At 51.5% G+C, this 25,510-nt stretch overlaps 1 protein-coding gene across 1 annotated transcript in view; it reads left to right on the plus strand.

The window, feature by feature from the left end:
* Positions 1-25,510, plus strand: part of CRTAC1 (cartilage acidic protein 1) — a 139,683-nt gene that overhangs the window by 95,306 nt on the left and 18,867 nt on the right. Inside the window, exons 4-7 of the mRNA XM_084773765.1 lie at positions 4,115-4,251; positions 9,385-9,541; positions 18,944-19,078; positions 23,885-24,030. Of these exons, the coding sequence (XP_084629891.1) occupies positions 4,115-4,251; positions 9,385-9,541; positions 18,944-19,078; positions 23,885-24,030 (575 nt within the window). The remainder of the gene's footprint in view (positions 1-4,114; positions 4,252-9,384; positions 9,542-18,943; positions 19,079-23,884; positions 24,031-25,510) is intronic.

The raw sequence follows: 25,510 nt of genomic DNA on the forward strand, positions 1-25,510 counted from the left end.
ATAAGTCCAAGATGTATTTTAATGCACATCATCTCATCCGTTTGTGAGTCTCCACCCTTTCCTTGGGCCCAGAAATGGATTCCTGGGTCTCTAGATCTCCAGCCTACTTTCCCTTAGGTGCGGAGTCTTGGCTCTCAGCTGCCCCAGCTTGGTTCCATTTAAAAGACAGCCTCAGAAATTGTGCACTCCAAGGCCAGCCTGTGTGGTGCCTCGTCCCGGGTGACCAATGAGCAGCGTGCAGGGAGAGAAGCCACGAGAGCAGCACCGTAGAGCATAGGAAAAGCCAGTGTGGTGACACATGTCTATGGCCTCAGTACTGAGGAGGCAGAGGCAAAATCAGGAGTTCAGGGTCATCCTCAGCTACGTAGTGAATTTTGAGGATAGCCTGCGACATATGAGATCACGTTTTCAGAAACAAAAATTGGAGACTGGGGAGATAAGTTCTTTCTTCAGAACCAACAAAAATAAGACAGGCACGATACCACGCAGGGGTTCACTGGCCAGCCAGCCTGGCCCTACTAGGCATACTCCAGGCTAGTAAGAGACCCTGTCTCAGGATGAAAACAAAACAAAAACAAGGTGCTCAGCTCCTGAGGAATGACACCCAAAGTTGTCCTCTGACCTACACACACACACACACACACACACACACACACACACACACATACTAGGACCCAGAGTACATCAGCTGGTCTTAGCTAAAGACCCAGAGCTTCTCCCACTAGCCCTGTAGCACTGGCTGAGAGGGCTTTGCCACACCATGCCAATTTGGAAATGGGCATTGCCATCTGACAGCAGCCTTGCAACTTCAGGCAAAAGAGTTGATGCCGGAGCCCCCAATTAATCTGTGTGCCATGCATCTTCCTGGGGAGATTCTGGAGGAAGCTAAGGATGCTGGCAGGGGAGCCCCAGCAGGGTTTCCTTCTTTACTCTGGGCTAGAGGGAGGAAGAAGAGGTCAGGAATCTACCAGGGACCACGTGAGCCTGAGTTCGTTCTTTTTAAACACATCCTTTGTCTAAACTAGTTCTTTGCCCCCCTGGGGCCATCACTGCTCTGCTGGCTCTCCATTGACTACGCCTTGTGAGGCATTTGAAACTTAATGTCACGGTTGCCTCCTGGGATGTGGTTTGTTGAGAACTGGCCTGGTCATGCCCAATAATTCCCTGGGGGAAGGGGAAGCACTGGACAGAGATGCTCTTATTGTTTATGGAACTTCAGCATGTCTGGCTTTATTGGAAGCACTTTACAGACATTAACTCTCTTATGCTCATAACAGCCTGATGGAGAGGTAGCCAGTCCCGATACCCCATTTCATAGCTAAGAGAAGGGTAAGTTCATGGCTCCCCAAGATCAACCCACAAAGGGACGCTTCTGGCTGTCACAAAGCCACCAAGCTGTTTGGTGGTAACCTCTGTGCCTAAGAGTCCCCAGACTTGCCTCTGTGACACTGACCCCAGGAGCCGCCTCCCTCCCCCCCCCCCCCGCCTCTAAACATCCTTTTCCTGGGCCCCCATCCTTCCAATGTCCCCTCCAGGTACTCAGGAAAGCCCCTCTCCACTTCCCACACTACAGATCGGCCCTCCTCTTTCTGAGTACTGGTCCACTTTGGTGTGGGACCCTAGGAGACAAAGTGCAGCTACAAGGAGCCAGGAGGCAAGGCCCACTTCGGTACTGATTTGGGCCGGGGGCCAGGGCTGGGTGTTATTGCCTGTGCCATCGACACGCACAGCTCGCTGTTTATCTGTCTTCCTGACACACCTAATTACCCAGGTTGCAGCTGCCAGCGCGTTTGCTCTTCCTAAATCACGGGCTCCCAACCCTCCTGTCGCCCAGGCCTCCAGGCCTCTGCCTGCACAGGGGCCGCCATTGATTTTGCCGTTCCCGTTTATGATCTACAAGGCTCCACATCGCTGTTGCACATTTTACCTTAATTAGTTTATTCTTCTAGGCATCTCTGGTGAGCCCAGAAGCCGTAAGACCAGTGAGAGGGACATACCAACAACACAAGGTACCCAAACTCCTTGCCTACCAAGCCCAAAGCCCATTTAGACTTCAGCACCCTAAACAGCGACTTGCTAAGCCAGAGCCAGTTTAGCTAATGGACAGTCTCCAGAGAAGGGCTCCATGGCCAAGTACATCTGGGAGGGGCTGCACTCAACAAAAACAAACAGATAATCTGTTGCAGCCTTTTCAAATTTTTAATAATTTGATAACTCTTGAGGGGTATGCAATCTTTCCCAAACTTGGAAGATCGTGGAATTCTTGCTCCAGGCTATGCACAGAAGCCAATCTTGCCTGGCCAAGCTTTGGTGCAGAGTATTTGGTGTCATTTCAAGAAGTGGGTAGAGGAGTAAAAAGGGGCCCCAGTGTGACTGAGATGGAGAAGGATTGCTCTCTGCTGGCAGAGGCTGGAGTCCTGCAGGGGCCATCTTCAGAAGCCCCCAGGCATGTGGAAGCAGTGGCCAACCTGCTACTGCCTCCCATAGCCACAATGATGGTAGCTATAACACAAGTCATTTTCCACAGATCTGAAATCCAGAACACCCTGGAAGCCTCCAGCACTTCTTTTTTTTTTTTTTTTTTTTAAGTTTGCTGGAAACTCACTACATAACAAAACCTGTCCTGAGCTGATGTGAGCTATTTATAAGCTCTGTTTATCCCACTTAATGTGAATATTCATGTTTCACTGCAGAAATATTAACGTGTTTAATTATGGGGTGCCGCCCCCAGTCCCTGCTGGGCGTTATGTAATCAACAGTGTTCCTACCATGTTACCTTCCTACAAGATGAGGGAAGAGTCTAGGTTTCTGAACACATTAGGCCCCCAGGGACTTTAGTGAGGGCATATGTCCCTGCGAAGCTGTCACTGTGCTCTCTCGCCCTACCTGGCCTGTGACCAGGCTGTATATGTGTCTTCTCACAATTGCCACAGTGACACTGTGAGTGAAGACAGCTATTACCTGTCATTCTTGGATGAGGAAAGTGAAGGGCTGGAAAAGGAGAAAGAACTTTCCAGCACCCCAAGTCTGCACACACACACACACATACACACACACTCAAGCACACACATACACACCACACACACACACTCAAGCACACACATACACTACACACACACACACACACACTCAAGCACACACATACACCACACACACACACAGACACGTCAGTGTCCTTCCCGTCTGTGTCTCCTCTGTCGCTTCCACCTGGTCCTCCATGGGTGGTCCTTGGGTGAGCCACCTGGTGGGTTGGGTACACAGTGCTGCCACTGCACACATTTACACGTGCATCTACACCCCATCACACACCCTCACACCCTTGTCTGTGTTATCATACATCCACTCTCAGTGTCCCACCAGTGCACACTTGCTCCTGTGTGTTCTCACCACTCAGCTACACACATTCCCATGTTCACGCTGACTCACACTCATCCCGAACACTCTCACTTCCACACTCGCACTCCTTCTCCCACATTCACTCTCACTTGCACACCCCAATCTCACACACTTACCCGTTCTTATACTTGCAGTGATTTACACACTCGCTCTAACACACTTGCATTCCTATCCACACCTCCAGAATCACTGACTACCAAGGCTGTGAACTGCAGCTCCGGGGTCTCTACAGGATTTGGAATATTTGGAATGGCTAAATTATCTCTGTCCGATAAGAACCACCCCTAGGGGACACTGTGTCAAACATCTGATGTATAGCCGTCCATGCATTGCTCAGAGCACACTTGAATATGGTCACTGTCATCCTCCTTCACAGATAAGAACACTGAGGCTTAGAGATGCTGAGCAACCTGCTCAAAGTCCTGGATCTAGGTCTAACTGAGACTGGAATTTTTGCTCACTGATTCTAAACCCCAGGCTATAATCACTGTCCCATGCTATCCCCCGCAGTCTGAGCCTCTTTGCTGAGGCCAGCCAGAGCCAAGTTCACAACTGGAAGCAGAGAGCCTGGCCTGCAGAGGACCTCCTTGCCTTTAACCACCTGACATCTTCAACCACTTCATGGAACATGCCAAGAGGCAGAACCAGAGACCCCCCACCCCCCCCCACCCCATCCCCTGACCACTGTCTACCACCCATGCTTTCCTCCTTTCTCCAGGTGTGGCCACATACACCGACAAGTTGTTCAAGTTCCGCAATAACCGGTGGGAAGACATCCTAAGTGACGACGTCAACGTGGCCCGTGGAGTGGCCAGCCTCTTTGCCGGACGCTCAGTGGCCTGTGTGGACAGGACGGTGAGTGCAGGGGAACATGAGGGCTTGGGAAGAAGCAGAGGGCCCAAGGCTGTCCCAACTTGGTAGCTCCCAAATGTCCCACACAGAAGTAGAAGCGAAAGACTAAGACCCAAGGCCTGCAGAGTATGTGACAATATATCTTTCACATCCTTCTCGTGTGCAACCCTCCCAGTGACCCAGTGACCCAGTGACCCAGTGACCTCATTGGAAGCAAGAGGGGGTTTTACCATCATGAGTATCAGATTGGGGGAGGGGGCAGTGAAGCTCAGCTTGGAGCAGTGGCTTAACTGGGAACCGAAAATAGGTCAGCAACATGTCTAAGGCATGAACCAAAATCCAGAACTAAATGGAGTTCAACTAACATTAAATGCTTCCGTGGGTTAGGCATTGAGTCACGTGGCCTCCTGTACATATTTTTATAATATTTAAGGTGTGACGGGGGAGTGCAAAAGTGGTCAAGGCATGGTTACCTGAATGTTCTGGAACCTTGGTCCATCGATGGTTCCATCAACACCTTCCTAGTACATCCTACCCAGAAGTGTTCAGCCCAAAACATGGGGCAGCGTGGCTGAACAGGAAGTGGGGAGAGGAACTGCCATTTGTGCCCTGAGCTGGGTCCCAGAGACCCAGCCCTACCAGAGACAGAGACTCCTGAGGAAGTGATCTGTCCATCTTGTCACCTGCTCCTCCACCACCCACCTGTTTGGCTCTATTACAGTAATCACTGCAGTGGGGACACAGCTGCTGCCCTGCTCCATAGAGCATCTCTGGCCCCAGTTCTGGGGCTGAAGGGGTGGGCTCCAAGTGATGGCACAGAGGGATTGGGGATTCAGTGTGAATGTTCGCAGCAAGGGCCTCCAGGCCTTAGGAGAAGGCAGGTGCCAGGTATAAATATTTATTTCTTAACAAGCTGGTGCTGAGAAGAGAAGCCAAGCTGGGCTGTGAAGCCGCATTTAGCCCTGACCTGAATCCATGCCACCTGGACTCCTGCCTAGTGGGAGGGGACAGTGAGGCAGGTCCGAACAGCCCTGAGAGTATGGAGGGCCTGGGTGCCAGATCTGGTCACAGCTGGGGACCTTGTTCACCCTCCTCCTGCTTCCCGCCTCCCCGGTCAGGACTGAGCCCTCCCACACTGGCCAAGGTAGGAAGTTCTCCCAGAGCTGGAGGGAGGAGCTGGAGGTTAATCACAGAGATTCACTCTGTGTCCTAGCAAGGTCATCCACACACTGGCATTTAACCACAGGACAAAAGCACTGTGCAGAAGGCAAAAGGGAAAAGGGGTGACATCTCAGCACAGTGTGTGTGGGGGGGGGGGGCGGTGCTCAGAAGCTGCTTGCTTCCTGCTTGGCCTCACTCCATCCTCCCAGGCCTGGAAAACTGGGGGGGGGGGGGGGGAGCCGTTCAGTGGGTCACCAAGGGAAGAGGTGTTTTCTGAGTCCAGCTACCACCTTGGCCATTCCTGGGACCTAAGAATTGAGAGGAGTGAGCTAGGAGAGGCCAAGGCCAATGTAGAAACTAGAAGACAGGATTGCAGTGTGGCACAGAAAACACAAAAGCAACAGCAAAGGACAAAAGGAAAAAAAGCAGCATACGCTTGCGCAGCTAACCATGCATGGAGCCCTGTGTGTGCCACAGGCCTCTTCCTTCTGAAACTTTACAATAAGCCCACGAGGTACAAGCTACCATTATCACCTTTTACAGATATGGAAATTAAGGCTTAGAGCAATTAAACAACTTGACCTTGGTCACGTAATAAATGGCAGGCACGGCTGGGAATGGAACCCTGCCTGCCCGAAAGCTGAGCGGTACACCGCTTCATCCCTCTGTTGTCCTGGCTCTGGGTGCAGTGATAATGGACAGACAGGCTTTCCTGAAGCTCCCTTCAAAGCATCTTCGCTTAGCCCCACAGCCCCCACCTGGGCTTGCTGGTCAGTAGTTCTCAAAGTGTGGCCCCCAGACTGTTGTTGGCATACACACTGTTAAGGAATGAAGATCCAGAGGCTGCGGGAATGACTCTGCAGGTAAGAGGGCTTGAGACACAAGCGTAAGGACCTGAGTTCAAAGCCCCAGATGCCACGTGAAAAGCTAGGCATGTTTCTGCAAGTGTTTGTAACCCTGGTTCTGAGGGGTTAGAGACAAGAGGATCGCTGGGCTTGCCAGCCACCAGCCAAGCTCCAGGTTCAGTAAGAGACCCTTTCTCAGGAGACTATGGTGGACAGAGTCAAATAGGACAACAACGTCCTCATCTGGACCCTGTGCATGCACTGACAGGAACAACCCCTGCCTGCTGTATCCTCCAGACCAGCTGAGTCTGAAATACCCAGGGATAATGCCCAGAGGCAGTTCAACTCAGGGGGAACTGACAGGGAGCTACGATGTGTGCTGAAGTGACTAGGTCACCAGCCCAGCCACACATCCCTTACTCCTACGCTGCTCCAAACCTGGAGAGCCGTCCTGCCCTTTATCTCTGCTGCCACATCATCACTCACTCACCTTCCTGGATCGAGCTCAAAGACAAACTCTTACAAGATCCCTTCCCTGGTCAATAATGATTATGCCTCATGTTTATATAGCATTTTTATCTTTTCAAAGACCTTTCACATGCACTGTCTCATTTCAGCTCCTCCACCGCCCTGCCAGGAAGCAGGGGGGCAGTCTGAGCCCCATTTAGCACATGCAGGAGACAGCCTATAGACCTTGATGGATCTGCCCTAGGCTAGAGAGTCATTCAGGGCCTGAGGCTAGACCAGGACGAGGCTAAAAACCTCTGGCTGGTGCTTTTCTGAGTCTAAAGTCACTGGTCAGCAGCAGCAACCACACACACTCCCCCATCTGTTGCCCTCACTCTTTTCCTGGTAGTACTGGGCTTTGAACTAAGGGACTCATTCATGCCAGGTGACCACTGTGCCACTGAGCTACGGCCTCGGCAGCACCCGGAAGTCTGTTAGATGTGGATATACTGCAGGCCCACTCCAGACAGAGCTCTGGAGTTGGGAGCTCTAGGAGTGGGGCCCAGAGTCTGTGTTTAACAAATCCGCCAGGCGATTCTGCCGTTAGCCCTAGACCCAGCAACTATAGAAGCACCTCCCGTGCCTGGAAGCATCTCACCCTCTTAGAATTACTGTGGTCAAGTTCACATGTGAATTTCCACCATCTTCTGTTACTATAACACGGCTTTGTTTATCTGCTTTATCAGATAAACGAATTGAAGTAAGGGTCTAGGTGTAACTAAATTTGTATAAATCTCCAAATCTGTAGCAGTGTGCATTTCAGCCCATGTGGACTTAGTTGCCCATTTGTTGATGAGCTTGCTAGCGGGTGGTGGGGTCAGAAATGGTCCACCTTTTCATTTGGCCCTTTCTTCATCCATTCACTGCACAGATACGTACATATTGAGCTTGTGTGATGGGCAACAGAGAGAAGCTTTCAAAGTCCTCCCCCCCCCCCGCCCCGCCCCGCCTCATAGGAAAGCCAGTGGGTTGTAAAGCATGCCAAACTTCAGTTTGCCTTAGAGTCCTGTGGGGTCTTAATAAAATACAGATTCTTATAAGCAAGTCTGAGGTGGGCCCTGGGGTTCCGTATTCTAATATTGGCTCCCAAATGGTATCGGGGTGCCGATCGATTCAGGGACCCTTTGAGTAATGGGACCTGTAAAGCATCAATCCCCAGACAACAGGGTTGAGACTCAATAACCCAAAGAGGATGGGCAGTGAGGCCTCCAGACAGCAGCCTGCCTGTCTCCAGCTACGGCTCCCAACACTTCCTGCTGTAGTTTACCTCCTGGCAACGCTGGCCCAGCCACGCCTTCCGCACATCCACTATTCTCTCTCTGCCTGGAAGGTTTTTCCTCTCCACGTCACTGGCTGGGACCCCTCTTACAAACCCTTTTCTAAAGTTTGCGTACTGAGGCGCCTGCCTCCAGGCGGCAAGCCCCCCTTCCGTGCAGCCGGGGAAACCCTGTGCCTTGCACCTGTCATGCACTTGTGTGCTTTTGACGCCTCTGTGTCCCCGGGAAGCTCTAAGCTCCTTCCCTTGTCCTCACCCAGGAAGTCACCCACGCTTGAGTGTCTCTGAATCTGCTTCCCTCCAAAGAAAACTTGGTCCTCAGTAGGTGTGGAGTGAGTGAGCCTGATGGTCCCCGATCATGATGCTGCAGGATAAGAGAACGAAGCAAGCAGAGGAGGCCAATGAGGGTGGCAGCATTGTCACCTCCAGCTCAGCCATCTCTCTTCTTTTCTCCCTGGCTGTCCTTCCACACTGGACTCTAGGCCACCTAAAGACAGGGACTGTGGGTTCCGAATTTATTGAAGAACACCTCGTAGATAGTGAGAACTCAAGAAATATCTTCCGGACAGAAGTGATGAAAAGATAATAGGGAAGCTGGAAACAGATTTGGAAGCTGTCTGTATCTCTTGGGAAGAAGAAAGCATCCACTGGAGAAATAACGCTATTATCATCACAGGCAGAAAGGAATCTTAGCCGCAGGTTTGGGCTACTAAAACAGAACGGCTACTGAAGAAGCCAGTGCCCCGGGGCTTCTCTGACATGTAAAGAAAAAGAAAGGAGATGGTATTGTAAAGGCCAAAACAGTGAACTATCCGTTCCTGATAAAACGGGGAGATGGGCTAGGAATGGGAGGAGGAGGAAGACCACGAGAATCCCCCCGCCTTTCCTGCGAGGAGGAGAGGGAGCAGGCTCCGGAATTTGCTTGTCATCTCAGCTGGAGTGGGCTTGAATGGGAGCAAGAGGGACGGAGAATAATGGGAACTGGTAGATCAATCAATCAGCAAATATTTATTGAGCAGCTACCCTGGCTGGCAGCTGGAGCGAGCTCAGCTGGAGGGAGGCACATTAGAAAATTGTCTATAAAAAGGTGGTTGTGGGGGAGAGGGAGAGATGTGTTCTTCTGGAACAGGCTAGAACAAGCAAGGCTGCTTTGTTGTCTGGCTCAGGAGGTGGGCATCATTCACGTCGCCTTTGTGAGGAGCACCTCTCCGGGGTTGTGGCCACCCCCGCCCCCAACACAGACTTCAAACCACTGACAAAGCTGTGATCCCAGGGGTGAGGACAACTTCTGGGAACTAACATGGGCTTTCTCATCCTTTCTCCTCCTTCCTTTCCCTACTGCCTCAGGGCTCCGGACGATACTCTATCTACATCGCCAACTACGCCTATGGTGATGTGGGGCCTGACGCCCTCATTGAAATGGACCCTGAGGCCAGTGACCTGTCCCGGGGGATCCTGGCACTCAGGGACGTGGCTGCTGAAGCTGGGGTCAGCAAATACACAGGTATGCAGAGTTTATGGAGGGGCTGGAGCTGGGATCCGGGGGGCCCTGGAAGAGCTGTGTCTAATTCATTAGCAAGCAGGAGGGTGGAGGTTTATAATCCCTGAGCAGGGATGAAGGCGTTGCCCCCCCCTCCCACCATGGATGTTGCCCCTCTAAGAAGAGGTGAGGTGCCTGGCACGTGTGAGCTTGAAGGGATGGGGGCACCATACAAGAGTCATAGGTTCTTTCCAAAACAAAAAGCAAAAAAAAAAAAAAAAAAAAAAAAAAAAAAAAACGCTGAAATGACAAGAACTCCATGTCATCCTGTCCCAGGGACCTCTTGCCCCCTCCCCTGCTCTAACCCCAGTCATGAGTGAGCAGATTGTGTTGGAGAAAACTGACAGATCGCAAGAGCCGAGATTTAAACCTTTCTTTATTGCCCAACAGCAGATGAAATTATTTACTTACACATAAGCGGCCAGGAATTGCGCGCTAAGTCCCTAAGCTCCGGCTGGGTCCCGTCTCGGATAACTGAGCTCAAAGAATTGTGTTCTTGTTCCAAACCCTCTCCCGGCACTTTTTATGGAAGGTGTGCTCCCCCCTCAACTTTCTGGATGGGGGACCTATTGTCAGAGCCTCTGACAGGAGCTCTTTCTAGGGAAGGCTGTTTTTCTAATTCCAGCAGGGCTGCTGACTAAACTCTGATAATCTGCCAATGGGCTGTTGATGGCAGAGCCATCCAGTTCCTGTTATGAGTGCCAAAAATCAGGAAGCCAGGGCTGTGCATAACAACTCGGTCTCATTCACACCCGCCCTGCTGTTGAGTGTAGAAATTTTCCTGTTAGCTAGCCTTCTTCGTACATCTGATCCAAGTTATACCACGGACGCTACCAAAGCTGCAGCCAGCCAGTACTCAAAGCTTGGAGGTGGAAAGTGGCAATGGGGAGGTCATCTGGGCATCACCCTTCCTCCAGACACATGGCTGGTAGCAAATCTCCAAGTTCCAGGCAGGAAAGGTTGTCGTGACCTGCAAGGAGTTGATGGTGCCCTTTCCTAGCCAACTTGCCACCCCCCGCCCTCCATGAAAGACAGAGATTAATGCTGACCTATCTGACAAAGTTTGTGGGGACATATGACTAGACAATAAAATACTTTGTGTGTCTCAAGCCCCATCAAAGTGCCTGAGAGAGCCCTGGGCATGAATGTGCTGTGGAAAGCTTGAGTGTCAGTAATAAACCATCTTTCCCTGGGAAAAAGAATAAACATGAGGCGCTTCAGCTTAGATTGGTACAGTCAATTTTTCTGAGTGAGCTCCCAGTTCTGTGTACTGGGCTGGCTTGGCAATTAAGTGCCTTGATCTTGCAGGAAGGGGGGGGGAGAGTGGGCTGGGGGATGAAACACTTGAAAATGATGAGATGGAAGGGAGGCAGGGATTGGGAGAGTGCATTACACACAGAATGGAAGAATTCGGGAGGTTGGAGCATGAAGGGGGCATTGTTCACGCTGGCTGGGCTGGCACAGAACCCAGGAGGGAGAAGGGGGGGAGGGCGCCACCAAGCAAAGACAGCTGAGGAGCAGAGATGCAGCGGGAGCCCCAGCCAACTGTGCCGGCCGTGCTGGAAGGATAGGGCAACCCAAGGCGGGGGCAGCAGCTTCTGTGGAGGCATGGAGGAGGCTGGGGCAGCTGGCATGCCCAGAGGATGCATAAGAGCAGTTCTGCAGACTTCCAGAAGCTATTTGGCTGGCAAGAACCAATTTGGCCCACCAAGTTACTGTTCTGTCTGCCCGCCTTCCCCAGCTCCCCAACATTATCCTGCAACCCCCACTTGTCACTCGGTTAATGACACATGGACATCTGGCTGGAAAATGACCACTGAGTGTTCCCTTGAGCCCTAGGAATGAACCCCAAATGTAAGGGCCACTATGCAGAGCCCAGCCCAATGGCTGAGACTCTGGGCAGGTAGCCAGTGCTTATCGCCAGAACAGTGAGAGGGGTTTGGGAAGCCAGGAGGGACTAGCAAGGCCTAAGTAGGCTGGAGAGAAGCAAGCAGTGGCCAGATGTGCTTCAGGGATGTGAGTCCTCTACAGCCAAGCCATACAGCCTCCTTTTTCCAGGGCAGCCATGTGGACTGGGAGAGTTTCCCATTTGCCAAGGGATCAAACTAGGTCCTAACAACAGAAAGGACTCACACAAGGTCACTTAATAGATTTGTAGAAAGCCAGCACTTGGGGCCATATGTCCTGATGTTTAAACCAGCCTCAGCCAGCTGACCTTTCTGATGACCTCCAGCTTGAGTATGCTGCCCCAAGCTGGTAAAGGGAAGGTCCCCACCCCCCAACCCCCTCTGGGGATGCATTGGCAGACAGGCCCAGAACTGTGTACTCAGACTGACAGGCTGAAGCAGCTGTCTGGCCTGGGGTGCTCAGGACAGCAGGCTGCAGTAACGGGGGCCAATGGCACGCAACCCATGCACAAGTTGTTATATTGTGCGGGAGGGGGAGGGGAAATCTCTCCAGACACTATTGATTCTGGCATCCACTGCCACTCTGCTGGGTCACAGTGCCATCTAGTGGCTGAAATGGCTGCTCTCAGGGGACTCGGCCCCTGGAGGGCATCTGAACCACAGCTGCCAGTACCCACAGTGTCAGCAGAGGGCCTACAGTCCCTTGCTGCTGTAGCTCCCTGAACACTCCAAGCCCCAGTCTCTCCAGCTACCAGAGACCTCTTGGATCCAGGAAGTGCTGGGAGCTGAGGTGTGTGGGAGCCCTGAGAAGCCGGTACCATCCTGCAGAGGACCTGGCAAAGTCCTCTGGTCAAGGCACGTTGACCCAGCCAACCACCAGAGTGGCTAAAAGGGAGCAGGCTGCCATTCATAGACCCGGCCTGCACCAGGCCAGCCTGTCTGGACAGCCCTGGAAGACAGTGACCTCTCCCAACACAAATTCTACCTTCACTAGGTCTTGGAGAATGGAAGAACATGGAGCATGCCTAGTCCATGGTCTGGCACACAGCCACACCTGCCCTGTGGCTCTTGACAAAACAGCACTGGGGTCCTCTGCTGGGCATCTCCTGGGAGCCTCACGCTAAATTCAGGGGTGTAGGTGGGGTAGCCAGCCTGTCTGCCATGGAGGCATGAAGTCCGTGTCTTCAGGCCTGCACACCACATAAGCGTCCTCATTTCCTCCTCCAAATGGTGCCCAGCTCTCTGTCACCCAGCTTTCTGCACACAGCCTCCCCTCCCCCCAGGCTCTACCCTTTCCCCAGGACCTCTGCGCTTGGGCCTCACCCTTTGAGGGAGCATCTGCCTAGGCTGCAAGGTGGTGATTAAAGAAGCCTTAAAAGAAATTTGGAAAGAAAATGAAGGTGGATTTATGGTGCTGGGTAGAGAGATCTGCCGCTGTAGGCTGGGAGCAGTGTGGAACAAAGCGGAGGGCAGATCTGATTTATAGGAAGTCATTATTGGAAGAGACGGAGAGGCCCAAAGCCCAGCTGAGCCCTTCTGGCAGACTCCCATCCGTAGCATGGCTGGTGCCTGCTGGGTGGGGGGCTGAGGCGCCTCCCTGGTCCCCAGGTGGGTGCCAGCCTTCTGGCAGTAGTAGCTCAGCAGCTCCAGCAGCCAGGACCTGGCAAGGCTGGAGTGACAGGTACCTCATCCAGGTCCAGAAGCCCCAAGAAGGTCCCCAAAGGGGTTCCCAAAGTTCAGGCTACACAAGGGCCATTTCCCAGGAGGGTCAGATGCAGTTGGTGATTGTCGCGGGGGAGGGGAGGTGGCTGTTCTTGCTTTAGAAGTGTATAGATGTGTGATAGACTGAAACTTTAATTTTTATACATATTTTTCTCAGCTGCCTCAAGAGATTTTAAAGAAATGACACTAGTGGCTACACACACACACCCAAGTGCCAATACAGTCCCCTCCCTGTTGAGAGGGGACCTGAACAGAAGTGTTTGAGAAGCAAGCTAAGGGGATACATGAAGGTTTGAGTGGGGACCCTAACACCTGCCAACTGTGAGGTTCCTATGTAAAGCCTCAGTTTCCTTACCTGGAAAATGGAGGGAACTGGAGAACACTCAAGAGGTATTTGTCAAAACAAACACTGGACATTGAACAAGTGTGTTCAAGAGTTCCACTGTAAGCTAAGGTGACCATGGTTACTAACAATACATTGCATTCTTGCACAATGCCAAGAAGATAGGTTCTAAGTGTTCACAGAATTAAAATAATACGTGAGGTAATGCGCATGTTAATTAGCTCATTTTAGCCATTTCATAGCATATACATTCTTCAAAACATGGTGCATGTGATAAACATATGCAATTTGTTATTTCTCAGTTAAGAAAGTTGTGGTGGCAAGACACACCTTCAAGTGTCATGACACTTCAAGTGAGATGTGTGTGCCTATGCCCAGCACATAGGACAGAGCCACCCTGCTCTCCCTCCAGTCCTTTACCCACTCCAGCCTCACACAGCCCAACCTCACACAGTAAACCTTACAGGTCTTTTCAGCACCCTACACAATTTCACAGTCCAGCCTCGTCTGGCATCAGCAGGCTCACCCAGCACCAACACAGCATCAACATCTCACTCTGGAATTCTGCAGGAAACAAATTTGGAAAGGAAAACCCCATCACCATCCCACCTGTCTCCCCATTCTCCAACTCACATCTCCCACCCCTCTGCCTCAATGCATTCTCCAGCATCTTAGACCAACTCTCTCATAATATCTTGGATGTTCTTGGCAGCCTATGGACCTTGGTGCCCACAAGAACCCTGTTTCTACAAGATTCCATCCAGCAGGAGAATGTCACGGGTCCACACCCCTTTGATGGGGAACAGCAAGATGTGGGGCAGGAAACTGAATCCAATGTGTTCCAACTGTTTCAATATGTTGAAAAGTAAACCTTCAGGGCATTTTGCAATGCAGGGGACTGATACCTGGAGAACACCTTCCAATGTTCTAGAAGCCAGAGAGAGGCAATGGCCCAAGAAAGAACTCAAAGGCCTTTCCTAGAAACCTGGGTCCCAGCCTGCTGCTTCATCGCTGGGTCAGCAGCCCATGGTTGGAACAGTTCAGAGTGTGTGCTCCACCCATAGCTCCCAGAGTGTGTGCTCCCTTCCCTCCCCATCCAACCCCTTGGAGCCAGGAGATGGACTCCTGCAGCAGAATCACACTTGAGACCCCTGTCAAAGCATCGAGATGCGGGTACCAAGAGTAGCCAATGCTTTCCCGCAGGGATGGGGGTCCAAAGAGCAAACAGGAAAGCCTGAAATGCAACCAGAGGTAGTGGGGATCAAAGAGGGCCGTTTACCCTGGAACTCACAACCTCTCAGAGTGGGCATCTGTCCTTGGGAAGGGATGGGGATAGAGAAGCATTCAAAGCCAACAGCATAACAAAGGGGCCTTTGAAGCTTGAAGTGCTGGGCAAAAATAAAGTGATATTATTCACCCAGCAGGTGGTAAATAGTCCCAGCTAATGAGTCTGTGGCACCTGACATTTTCCAAGGTACCTTCCAAAATTCATCCCACTTAATATTTATGACACCCCTGAGAAGGAGCTATTATTATTACCAGTTTATTTCATAGATGAGAAAACAGAAGCCTAGAAAGGTTAAGTGATATGCCCAAGGTCACACAGCTCAAACCCGGGCTTGCCAATCACCAGGCCTGAGGTCTGGCCTCCCACCAGTACAGCCCTGCAGGCTCATCTGGGGAGCTGTGCATCTGTGAGAGAAGGTGCTCGCTTCAGACAGTAAAGGGTGGAGTCGGCTCCATTAGGATGTTGTTCTCCAAGCCTTAAACAGAGATGTCCCCAGCAGCCCTCTAGGTAGCCCTGAGCCTAGGGAAAGGAGGGAAGAATGGGTGTTGCAAAGCAGGAGAAAAAAAAAAAACAAAAAGAAGAGACAGACCCTGGGAGAAGATATGTTACTACTTTTATCCCTGACTAAGAGGCAGAGTGGAAGGATACAGTCTTGATGGGAGGTTGCCATTGGTTAATCTGTGGCATCAGCGAGGGGTGTAATACCTGGCTGTCCTGTCACAGACCCCAGTTTGGACCCTATCCTAAGGCTTCTGGAGATGAGCCCCCAAAAGGTTGGCTCCCTGACTGTGGACTCACCTGCTCCCCAACTGCGTGGCCAACTTGCCAAAAAGGAGTTGTGGGTAACATCTCTGTTATGGTCCGGTTGCTATGGCAATAAATTGTTGCTAATTAGTAGTGTGGTTACCATGGCAATTTTCTAGTAATTACAGGTTACAAATGGTGCAAGGCTTCAACCCAACCCAATTAGTTAATTAGAAAGATTTAGAAATTTGTCCAAAAGGGAAATAACCTGCTTTGTAGAAAATGAAGAGAATGTGTCACAGCTTGGGAGCCAGAGGCAGAGGAAATCGGAGGATGCCACAGAGAGAGGAGGATTGAGTTGCAGGGTGGCTAGTCCTGAGTCCCACCTGTAATTTCCTGGAAGCCCTCCCCTGGCCTGGAGTCTGGACCAGGGCAGAGACAACTGCCACTAGCTCCTCTTTTTAATAGGCAGATGCAATGTCATGTGTCAACATTCTTCCGACTGGTTGTAGAAAGCGGCCGGAAAGCCACCACCCTGCTCCATGACCTTCATGCTACATGGTACCTCTTGAAAGGAGGACCCCCCGCCAGGGATAATGGGGATTCTGTTGCTCATTTTCATGAGACTGGACTCTCCTTTGAGATGTACACTGATTACCTAGGAAGAAAGAATCCAGGAGGAAGAAAAAAAAAGCCTAAGAGGCATTAGCAAGACATTGAGCAAGAGTAATGAAAGTGGTGAAGTCATTATGGGGCCCCTGCCCCAGCTCCCTTCACATTGGGAACAAAACCTTATAATTTGTCAGGGAGCATCGCTCAGGGTGAAGGGCCATAAGACCCTAAGAACCCTTGTCTCAGATTAGTTCATCACCCATCCAGAGGTGGGTGGCCAAGGACCTGGCCAAGGACATGGCTCTCCTAGAGCTGTCATATACTTAAAAACTCCAGCCCCGGTTCGTCTCTTGTCACCATGGCTAGTGTCTTAGAGCGATATGCCTCTTCCTTTAGTGGGCATACGAGACACACAGTAGTCTTGTCAGGATGCAGGACTCAGCAGGACCTGAGATTTGGTGTTTCTGAGAAGCCCCAGCGCCAGGTCCACAGGCCTGACAGTGCAGCAGGCTGTAGGCTTTACAAAAACCTCCGTCTCTCTTACCTCACCTTTTAAATTTTGACGTCCAAAAGTTCCATATTCATCATACACAACATGATGTTCTGACATACACATGCCTTGTGGAGTAGCTGGCCACAACATGATGCTCTGAAATGCCTTGTGGAGTAGCTGGCCACAACATGATGCTCTGACATGCCTTGTGGAGTAGCTGGCCACAACATGATGCTCTGAAATGCCTTGTGGAGTAGCTGGCCACAACATGATGCTCTGATATGCCTTGTGGAGTAGCTGGCCACAACATGATGCTCTGAAATGCCTTGTCGAGTAGCTGGCCACAACATGATGCTCTGAAATGCCTTGTGGAGTAGCTGGCCACAACATGATGCTCTGAAATGCCTTGTCGAGTAGCTGGCCACAACATGATGTTCTGAAATGCCTTGTGGAGTAGCTGGCCACAACATGATGTTCTGAAATGCCTTGTGGAGTAGCTGGCCACAACATGATGCTCTGACATGCCTTGTCGAGTAGCTGGCTTGAACAAGCATTAAGGTCCACTTGCAGTGACGTCACTCACCACCCACCCTCCTAGACAGCTAGAATAGCATGTGGTTACTAACTGCACTCGCCATACTATGCAGCAGTCTCTCAGACCCAGCCCTGTGTTTAACTGTCCCCTTTCACCATTGTCACCCCCGTCCCACCTTCCCCCTTCACCCAGACCCTAAGCCCCGCTTCTATCGCTTGCTCTCTGGACTCCACAGCTTAGGGATTTTTGCCCGTTGTCCTCCAGGCTCATCTGTGTAGCCGCAAATGACAGGATCTTCCTCCTTCAGAGGGCTGGATAGCATTTCGTTGTGGAAAAGCACCACATTTTCTTTATTCGGTGCTCTGATGGACACTCAGGGTGGTTTCATATTGGCACTCATGAATAGTGCTTTAGTGGACACGGGAGTGCAGAGCTCTCGAACCTGCTGCCTTCATTTCCTCTGGAGGACGTGTGCCCAGCAGCCAAATTGCTAGGTCATACGGCAGTTCTATTTTTTTTTTTTTTTCTGAGGGTATGCCACACCGCTTCGTGGTTGTGCTAATTTATACTCCCTCCAATCATACACAGAGATTGGTTTTCTCCTCCCTCTCGCTGGACACTGGTAAGCTGTCATCCTTTCTCACTCATTTGACTTTTATAAGAACTGAAATGGAAAGGGCAAGTCAGAAACACGCCCCCGCTTCCATTTAGGAGAAGAAACGGACGCTCAATAGGTAACAAATAGGTAACAAATTATCTGTAGTCAAGCAACTTGTAAGAATCTCCATCTGCTCCCCGTGGGGCCATTTCAACAGCTGCCCAGCATCCAGAGGTCGTGGCTGGTCAAACTTCCTGGGTGTGGGTGGGTTTTCCTGGAAGCAGGTGAGGCCCAGGAAGCAAAAGCTTTACTTGAAGCCCATTGGTCCAGGATGCTTTGTTCAGGATGCACTACAGTTGGACCTCTGCATATCAGGAGCTCAAAACTGATGTTATTCCTCAAAGCCTAATAGAGAGCTGGCTTTTTTTTTTAATTAATGTAAGATCACACAGAACTGTTGCCTGCCAAGTTGCCCACTTTAAAAAAAAAAAACAATCACTGGCACTCCTCCAAGTCAATACATATAGATCTGCATAGTCCTTTTAGTAGCTGCAGAATGATCCACCATATGGATGCACCATAATCCAGCCAGTTCACTACCAATGGACAAAACTGCCTAGTACATCAGCCAAAGCCAAATAATCATTGGTCCTACAGCTGGAACCCGCAGCCCATCAGAGCCTGCAGGGAGAGCCGACGCCTTCTGATGCTTAACCAAGAGCATAGGCGTAGATTCTGACAGGCGTATTTGGGACTTGACGAGGGAGTGAGGTGCTTTTACGGGTCCTGTGATCTGCCTGTGCTTGCAGGGGTGGAACAGAGTTTAGGGATGTGGTGATTCAGTTGCCATGCGTGGTGACCACTGCTGGGATGTGGAATAAAGCCTTTGGCACTAAGTGATCTTACACAGCTCTTCTCTGGGCTCGGTGCCTTCAGAGTTACGGAGAATGGGAGCTGAGGTCTAGCTCAGGGACCCATCCCAAAGTTCAGATCCCTGAGGCTCTTCCTAATTGTTTCCTTATAAATGGGGTCTTCAGCAGCCCAGTCCTCCAGGAGATGGGGTCAGGGGTGAGGGAGCTGGGCTGAGCGCCAGCCCCTCACTGTGGGTGCACCTCTTCTCCTAGCGGGCCGGGGTGTCAGCGTGGGCCCCATTCTCAGCAGCAGCGCCTCAGATATCTTCTGTGACAACGAGAATGGGCCCAACTTCCTCTTCCACAACCAAGGCAATGGCACCTTCGTGGATGCTGCAGCTGGTGCTGGTGAGTAGATGGCCTGTGTCTCTGAGGTCCCCGGGGCCCAGGAGACAGTGGGTTTCTCTGCCACCCTTAAGCCACAGGGGTGTTTGCTGATGGGGCAGGGAGACTGCTGTTTCAGGCATGCCCTGTCCCCGCAGCTGGCATTGGCCTCTGAGCCTCAGAGTCTGCTTTTGTTTCCCAACACCATTCTCCTCAAAGCTCTCCCTCCCCAATTTGGCCTCTTCCCCTTTATCTTCTGTTTGTTTGATTGTTTTGAGAAAAGGTTTTTCTGTGCCCTGGCTGTCCTGAAACTGTCTCTGTAGACCAGGCTGGCCTTGAACTCATGGAGATCTGCTTGCCTCTGCCTTCAGAGTGCTGGGATTAAAGGCGTGTGCCACCATGTCTGGCTTTTTTTTTTTTTAACATTTAACTTACTGCATGTACATGTGTGGATGTATGCATGTTATAGCACTCAAGTGGAGGTCTGAGGACAACTTGCAAAAGCCAGTCCTCTCCTTCTTCCATGTGGCTCTCAGGGCTCGAACTCAGATCCACAGTCTTGGCAGCAGGGACCTGTACCCTCTGACACATCTCTCTCACTTAACATAAAAATTGTTTAATCCAGTAACAATTTCTTTTTTACTCTTCTCTCATACAATGCTTCCTGACCGTGGTTTCCCACCCTGCCCCCATGCCTCCCAGTTCTGGCCACCACCTCCCTTCTCCCCCAGATCCACTCCCTGTCTGTTTCCCTTCAGAAGAGAGTGAGCCTCCCAGGGATATCAGCTGAAGACAGCGTAACAAGTTAACAATGAGACTAGGCACAAAAACCTCAGCTCAAGGCTGAATGAGGCAACCCAGCAGGAGGAAAAGGGTCCCAAAGGCAGCCTAGAGTCAGAGATACTCTTTTCCCATTGTTAGGAGTCTCACAAAATCACCCAGCTATACAACCATAACCTATTTACAAAGGATCTAGCTCAGACCCACGCAGGCTCCGTGACTGCTGCTCTATGACTCCTGCTTAGTTGATTCTGTGGCTTTGTTTTAGTGTCCTTGACCCCTCTGGCTCCTATATTTCTTCCTCCCCCTCTTCCTTGGGGTTCCCTGAGCTTCTAGGTAAGGGACTTGATGAAGATCTCCAATTTAGGGTTCCATATCTCTCTCTCTCTCTCTCTCTCTCTCTCTCTCTCTCTCTCTCTCTCTCTCTCTCTCTCATTTGGCTGTAGGTCTCTGCAGCTGTTCCCATCAGCTACTAGAATAAGCCTCTCTGATAACAATTGGGCTACACACCAATCTATGAGTATAGTAAAATATCACTGGGAATCATTTTATTCACTTTTTTCTATCCTAGGTCAGGAATGGCCTCCTTTTCACAGTGTGGGCCTCAAAGTAGACCAGTCATTGTTAAAATTAGTTTTGTTTTTGTTTGTTTGTTTATTTGGCTGGATGGTTTGGTTTTGGCTTTTTGAGACATGAGTTCTCTGTGTAGCCCTGGCTGTCCTGGAACTCACCTGTAGACCGGGCTGGCCTCGAACTCAAAGAGGTCCGCCTGCCTCTGCCTCCCAAGCGCTGCGATTAAAAGCCTGCGCCACCATGCCCGGCTAATTCAACAATCATGTCAAGGTGTTTTGTTAGCTGTCTGGCTAGCATTAGGAGCTGGGGATGCTGACCTAAGGAAGGCTGAGGCCACCCCACATTTAAGAAAGGAACTAACACTCTAGAAACAAACGCCAACATGAGCAGCTATAAGAAGACACAGGAGAAGCAGGGTAAATGCAAACCAAAAGGTCGTCATGGCTTCCGGCTCTGCTCCCCTTCCTGCCTCTGATGATCTCTCATCAGCCACAGGGCCTTTGCATGTGCCATTGCTTTTGCGGGACTGCCCTCCTTCTCTGTAGGACTTCCCGTCAACATTTTACTCAGTGTCACCTCTGAGGAGCATTCTCTGACTTCCTGTGTGCCTAGCAAGACGTTCCTTCTTGCTCTCTGTCTCCACTGCCCCTGGCATGTACCTCTCTCTCACTCAGATTTCTACATTGCCCTCATGATTGGTCTGTGTGCTGCCCAAGGACTTGCTACCCAGGTAATGACAGAGTGAATACCATATAAAAGGCTACGGGCGCGGCATGTGCCTTCCAGCCCCTTCCTCGTCCCCCATTTCCTCTCATCCTGAGAAAGAGTGAAGGCTTCAACGCACCTCCTCCTTGGCGCACAAGCAAGAGGTGACTGAGGACCTGAATCCATCAGCTCTACACACAGCAGCATCTGAGCCCCAAGTGTGAGCCCACCCCTTCTCTCTGATGTGAGAGTATCTCCTTGTCCAGCTTCCTGCTGGACTCCAGATCCCCCCCCCCCAGTCCCATCCCCGACCCCACCCCACCCCGCCAGCTCCAGCTGAAACACCACCTACCCCAGCTGGTTGCCTATCGTCCAGCATCCTTGCTGCAGTGTCTTTCCTTCCCCAGCAGAGTAGGGTGTGGTCATCTGACCTGCCCTCTGCACCCATCCCCCCACCCCCCACCCGGGCTGTACTCCAGTAGCAGCAGTGCTGCTCTTGCTGCTGAGAAATCTCAGAGCGAAAAGGAGGTAGCACAGAAAACTGAGAGAATTTGATAAGGTGTTAAGGAGATGGAAGCCGAGGTGAGCGAACAAGTTGGAGCGGGAGAAGGTATCAGGCGGGAGGAGATGCAAGGTGCGAGGCCCCGTAATTGAAAGTCAGAGTGATTGCAGGGGTTTAACAAGACATGTCAAGGGGGCATTCATCACCCAAACAGATGCCGCTGTGAAATGCAGCCTGGCACTGCTTAGTCCCGTGAAAAGGAACCAGCTCCTTGTCAAGGTGCCTCACAGATACGAGAGAAATGGGCCAGCTCAGAAGGCCAACCGACCCGACGCTTGGGCGAGGGAGTCTGCAGAGAATTAATGGGATATCAGCCCTAGGGATTGGAGGCTGCCCACAGTCCCTGCAGTGCCACCCTCATGAACTGGGACTCTGTGCCTTGTCTCCCATCACTGCGCAGCCCCAGGCCTCCCTTCTCCATGAGAACGCCTCGCCTCCAAGGTTCTCGGAGCCCCCACCCCTGCCTCCTCGGTTTTCCACTCTCAGGATCATCTGCTTGCAGCTGTCCTGCCCCACCACCTCAGTTCTATTTTTCTACTACCCTGTACCCAAGGGCAATCTGCAGCTGTTTGTCCTTTGAAAGTGTCATCTTCACTTAGCCCCGCACTGGGCCAGGAGCTGGTAGTTCCGTCCCTGCACCCAGGAAGAGGGGCCATGTGAGCTGTACCCACTGCATTCTTCCCTAGGATGAGCTCCTCGGTAGATGGTGAAAGTGGGCGGCAGGGCCCTACCCTTCCTGTTCTCATAGGCCCGCTGTGGGTTCTCTGTCATGGTTGCTGTATTTTCCTCTGCTGTCACCAGCATCCCCAGTTTGCCTGCTGTCAAATTATTTATGTCTCTTCATTCATTCAGCAAGTACTTCCTGAACGCTGCCATGCAACCGCAGGCACGGAGGTAGACCTGCAGCACACAGGAACCTCAGGGGCGTCACTGACCTCGCGAGAGCCGGAACAGATGGAGAGACCAGGCCCCAAGCAAGGAGACCCCCAAAGAGCAGAGTCTCCCTGGGAACAGAAAGGGAAAAATTAGAAAGATGAGGGGGCAGGTGGGAGGGGCTGCTTTAAGGAGTTGGGTTGTCTTCCTTCTTTATATTAATCCTTTCAGTTAGCATAGAAAATAATGAGTTCATACATATGTCATTATGCTTTGCTCTTAGTCACCTCCCCAAGTGGCTTCCTGTCATCCTTGCCGCTGTTCCCTTACTTCCCTTTCCAAACAATCCTTCACTCTGTTTTCTCGTCACATTCTGTTGCCTTTTCTTATTCACTTCCCATGGCACCTTTAGGCCTCTTCCCCCATAGGCCTTCTACAGCTTCCAAGGCAAGTTTTGCGTATATGTATGTGTCTTTGTGCACGCACGTGCGTGCGTGCGTGTGTGCGTGTGCGCATGCATGTGTATGCCTGGAGTCCACACATTCAAGAAAAACACGTTGCTAGGAGGTGGCAGCAGGGGCGGCCCGGCGCATGCCTTTAATCCCAGCACTCAGGAGGCAGAGACAGGTGAAATCTCTGTACATTTGAAGCCAGCCTGGTCTACAAAGTGAGTCCAGGACAGCCAGGGCTACACAGTGAAACCCTGTCTTGAAAGAAAAAAAAAAACAGACAAAAACAAAACAAAAGGCCATGCTTGTTTTCTTGAGGCTGGTTCATTTTATGGGCCACTTTACATGCACAGGTCATGAAAGGCTTCCTTACGGGGTTAAGTTTCCAGGGGCCAGGAAGGCATCTGGAACAAAGATCCAGAATGTAGGAAGAACTTAGTTCACTTAAGGGATGGGCCGACCATGGTGACCAGAGTCAGCCAAGAAAATGGTAAAAAAAAATGCAAGGAAGGCAAAGCCCCAGGCAGAAATTTTAATTTGACCTGAAGTACTGGAGAGCCCTTGAAAGAGTTAAGCCAAGAAGGATGTGATCAACTTAATGTCTCCCTGTGGCCTTGTGACAGTGGTGAGAAAGGCTTTGGTCCCCCAGAATGCCCATCACTCTCCCTCTCCTGGACCATGCTGCCCTGAGCTGAGTCCAGGTAGCATGTGAGTGGGTGGCCATGCTACTTCCTGCCCCCGTGAGAACATCTAAGCTTCAGGTACGCCTCCCCGTCTTCCTAGGGACACAGGGACCGGATGAGGGTCACCATCTCTTGTTGTTGGAGATGACTGTTTATGGAATGTGTGAGGAATAGCACCCTGAAGCTCTTTCCTCTCCTCCCCCAGGTGTAGATGACCCTCATCAGCACGGACGAGGTGTGGCCCTGGCAGATTTCAACCGTGACGGCAAAGTAGACATTGTCTACGGCAACTGGAATGGCCCACACCGCCTCTATCTACAGATGAGTGTGCACGGGAAGGTCCGATTTAGGGTAAGAGCAGCCAGGCACTGCACAGTGTTTAGGCACACTGGGAGAGATGGAGCCTGCCTTAGTGCCTCCTGATAAGCTCAGGAGGCCTTGGGTCTCTTGAGCGCTGGGGATTGGGGGGTCTCAAGGAAGGCGACACGTAGGGGGGCGCCAAGGACACCAGCCTGAGCTCTGTGCAGACTCTCAGGCCCAGGGCTGAAAACAAGTGGCCACAGAGAAAGAGACTCCTCCAAGGCAGCCAGCAGGAATCATGTCAGGAAAAGTCATTCTTCGGCAACCCCTGTTCCTTGGGGCTCCCGGGACACCCCACCTGCAGCTGCTAACTGAGCCTTCCGGCTGAGGTTCAGACCCAAGGTGGAATGACAGGAAAAGAAAGAAGTTGAGGCCAGGGAACTCCCAGGCTGCTGTCCCTAAAGTCAAATAAAGGATAGGATGACCGCACACAGCCTTGAGCTGTCGCAGAGTGTAGTGACAGGTAGTCTCCCCTAGGACTGCTGGGTGGCAGTGGCAAGCCTGAGTTTGGGATTTTCTCAGCAGATGACAGCGTACGGATTTGATGAGGCTGCTCTTGAAACACTTAGGACTTTGGCAGATAATAGCCGCAAACAGGAAATGAGAAGTTACGGTATTCCCAGCTTTGTAAACTCAGAGAACCGCCCAGGATCCCCAGTTGGTGTGACAGTGAAAAGGCCCCACCCACAGACATCTTGGGGCTCCCTTCCCCTCGGAGACTCCAAGCCATCTGGTGAGGAGGATGCTCGCCTTGAAATCAGGGCACTGATCTCGGAGCTCTCTGGGCGAGTTCCCTCCTTATCTGGCAATTCTAGCCCAGACTCACAGCAGAAATGATCTTGCCCTCCCTGCCCCCAGATATTTGACAATGTCTGGGAACGTGTTGGATTGTCCTGCCTGAGAAAGGACAAAAGTCAGTGAGGCTGCTACAGACATCTCACAATGCACAGGTCAGCCCCCACTATAAAGAATCACCTGGCTCCAGCTGTCCTGGGCTGAGGTTAGAACGTGCGTGAGCCTTCTGAGGCCCCTGCGCAGGGCTCAGAGCACAGAGCACAATAACAATAATAACAAATGTCCCATTTATCACGTGCCACCCATGTGCCAGGATGCTTGATAAGAGCTTTTACATAGATTATCTCGAAGCCCAGGCATGCAGAGGGGCAACCCCAGGGGGGCTGTGTAAGTTTCCATTTTTACAGGATCGATGCAACAGTAATGAGTTAGAGATCCTCAGGTCTGCTTGTTCCCCAGCTCTGAAGACCCCGCACAGCCCACCCTGACCAGCCAGCCAGGCTCTTAATCAACCTCATTACAGTGCTGATGAGGACTGTCACCCTCCCCTGCCTCCAGGAGCAAGCATCTCTGCAGCCAGCCGGGACCCAGAAAGCTCCCTCCTATGTATCCAAAGCAGGCTGCAGGAAGAGAGGAAGGCTGGACCTGGTCCAAGGGCAGGGCCTGACTCAAGGGC

Source organism: Acomys minous (assembly GCF_964271855.1).
Source record: "Acomys minous genome assembly, chromosome: 2".
Taxonomy (NCBI): Eukaryota; Metazoa; Chordata; class Mammalia; order Rodentia; family Muridae; genus Acomys; species Acomys minous.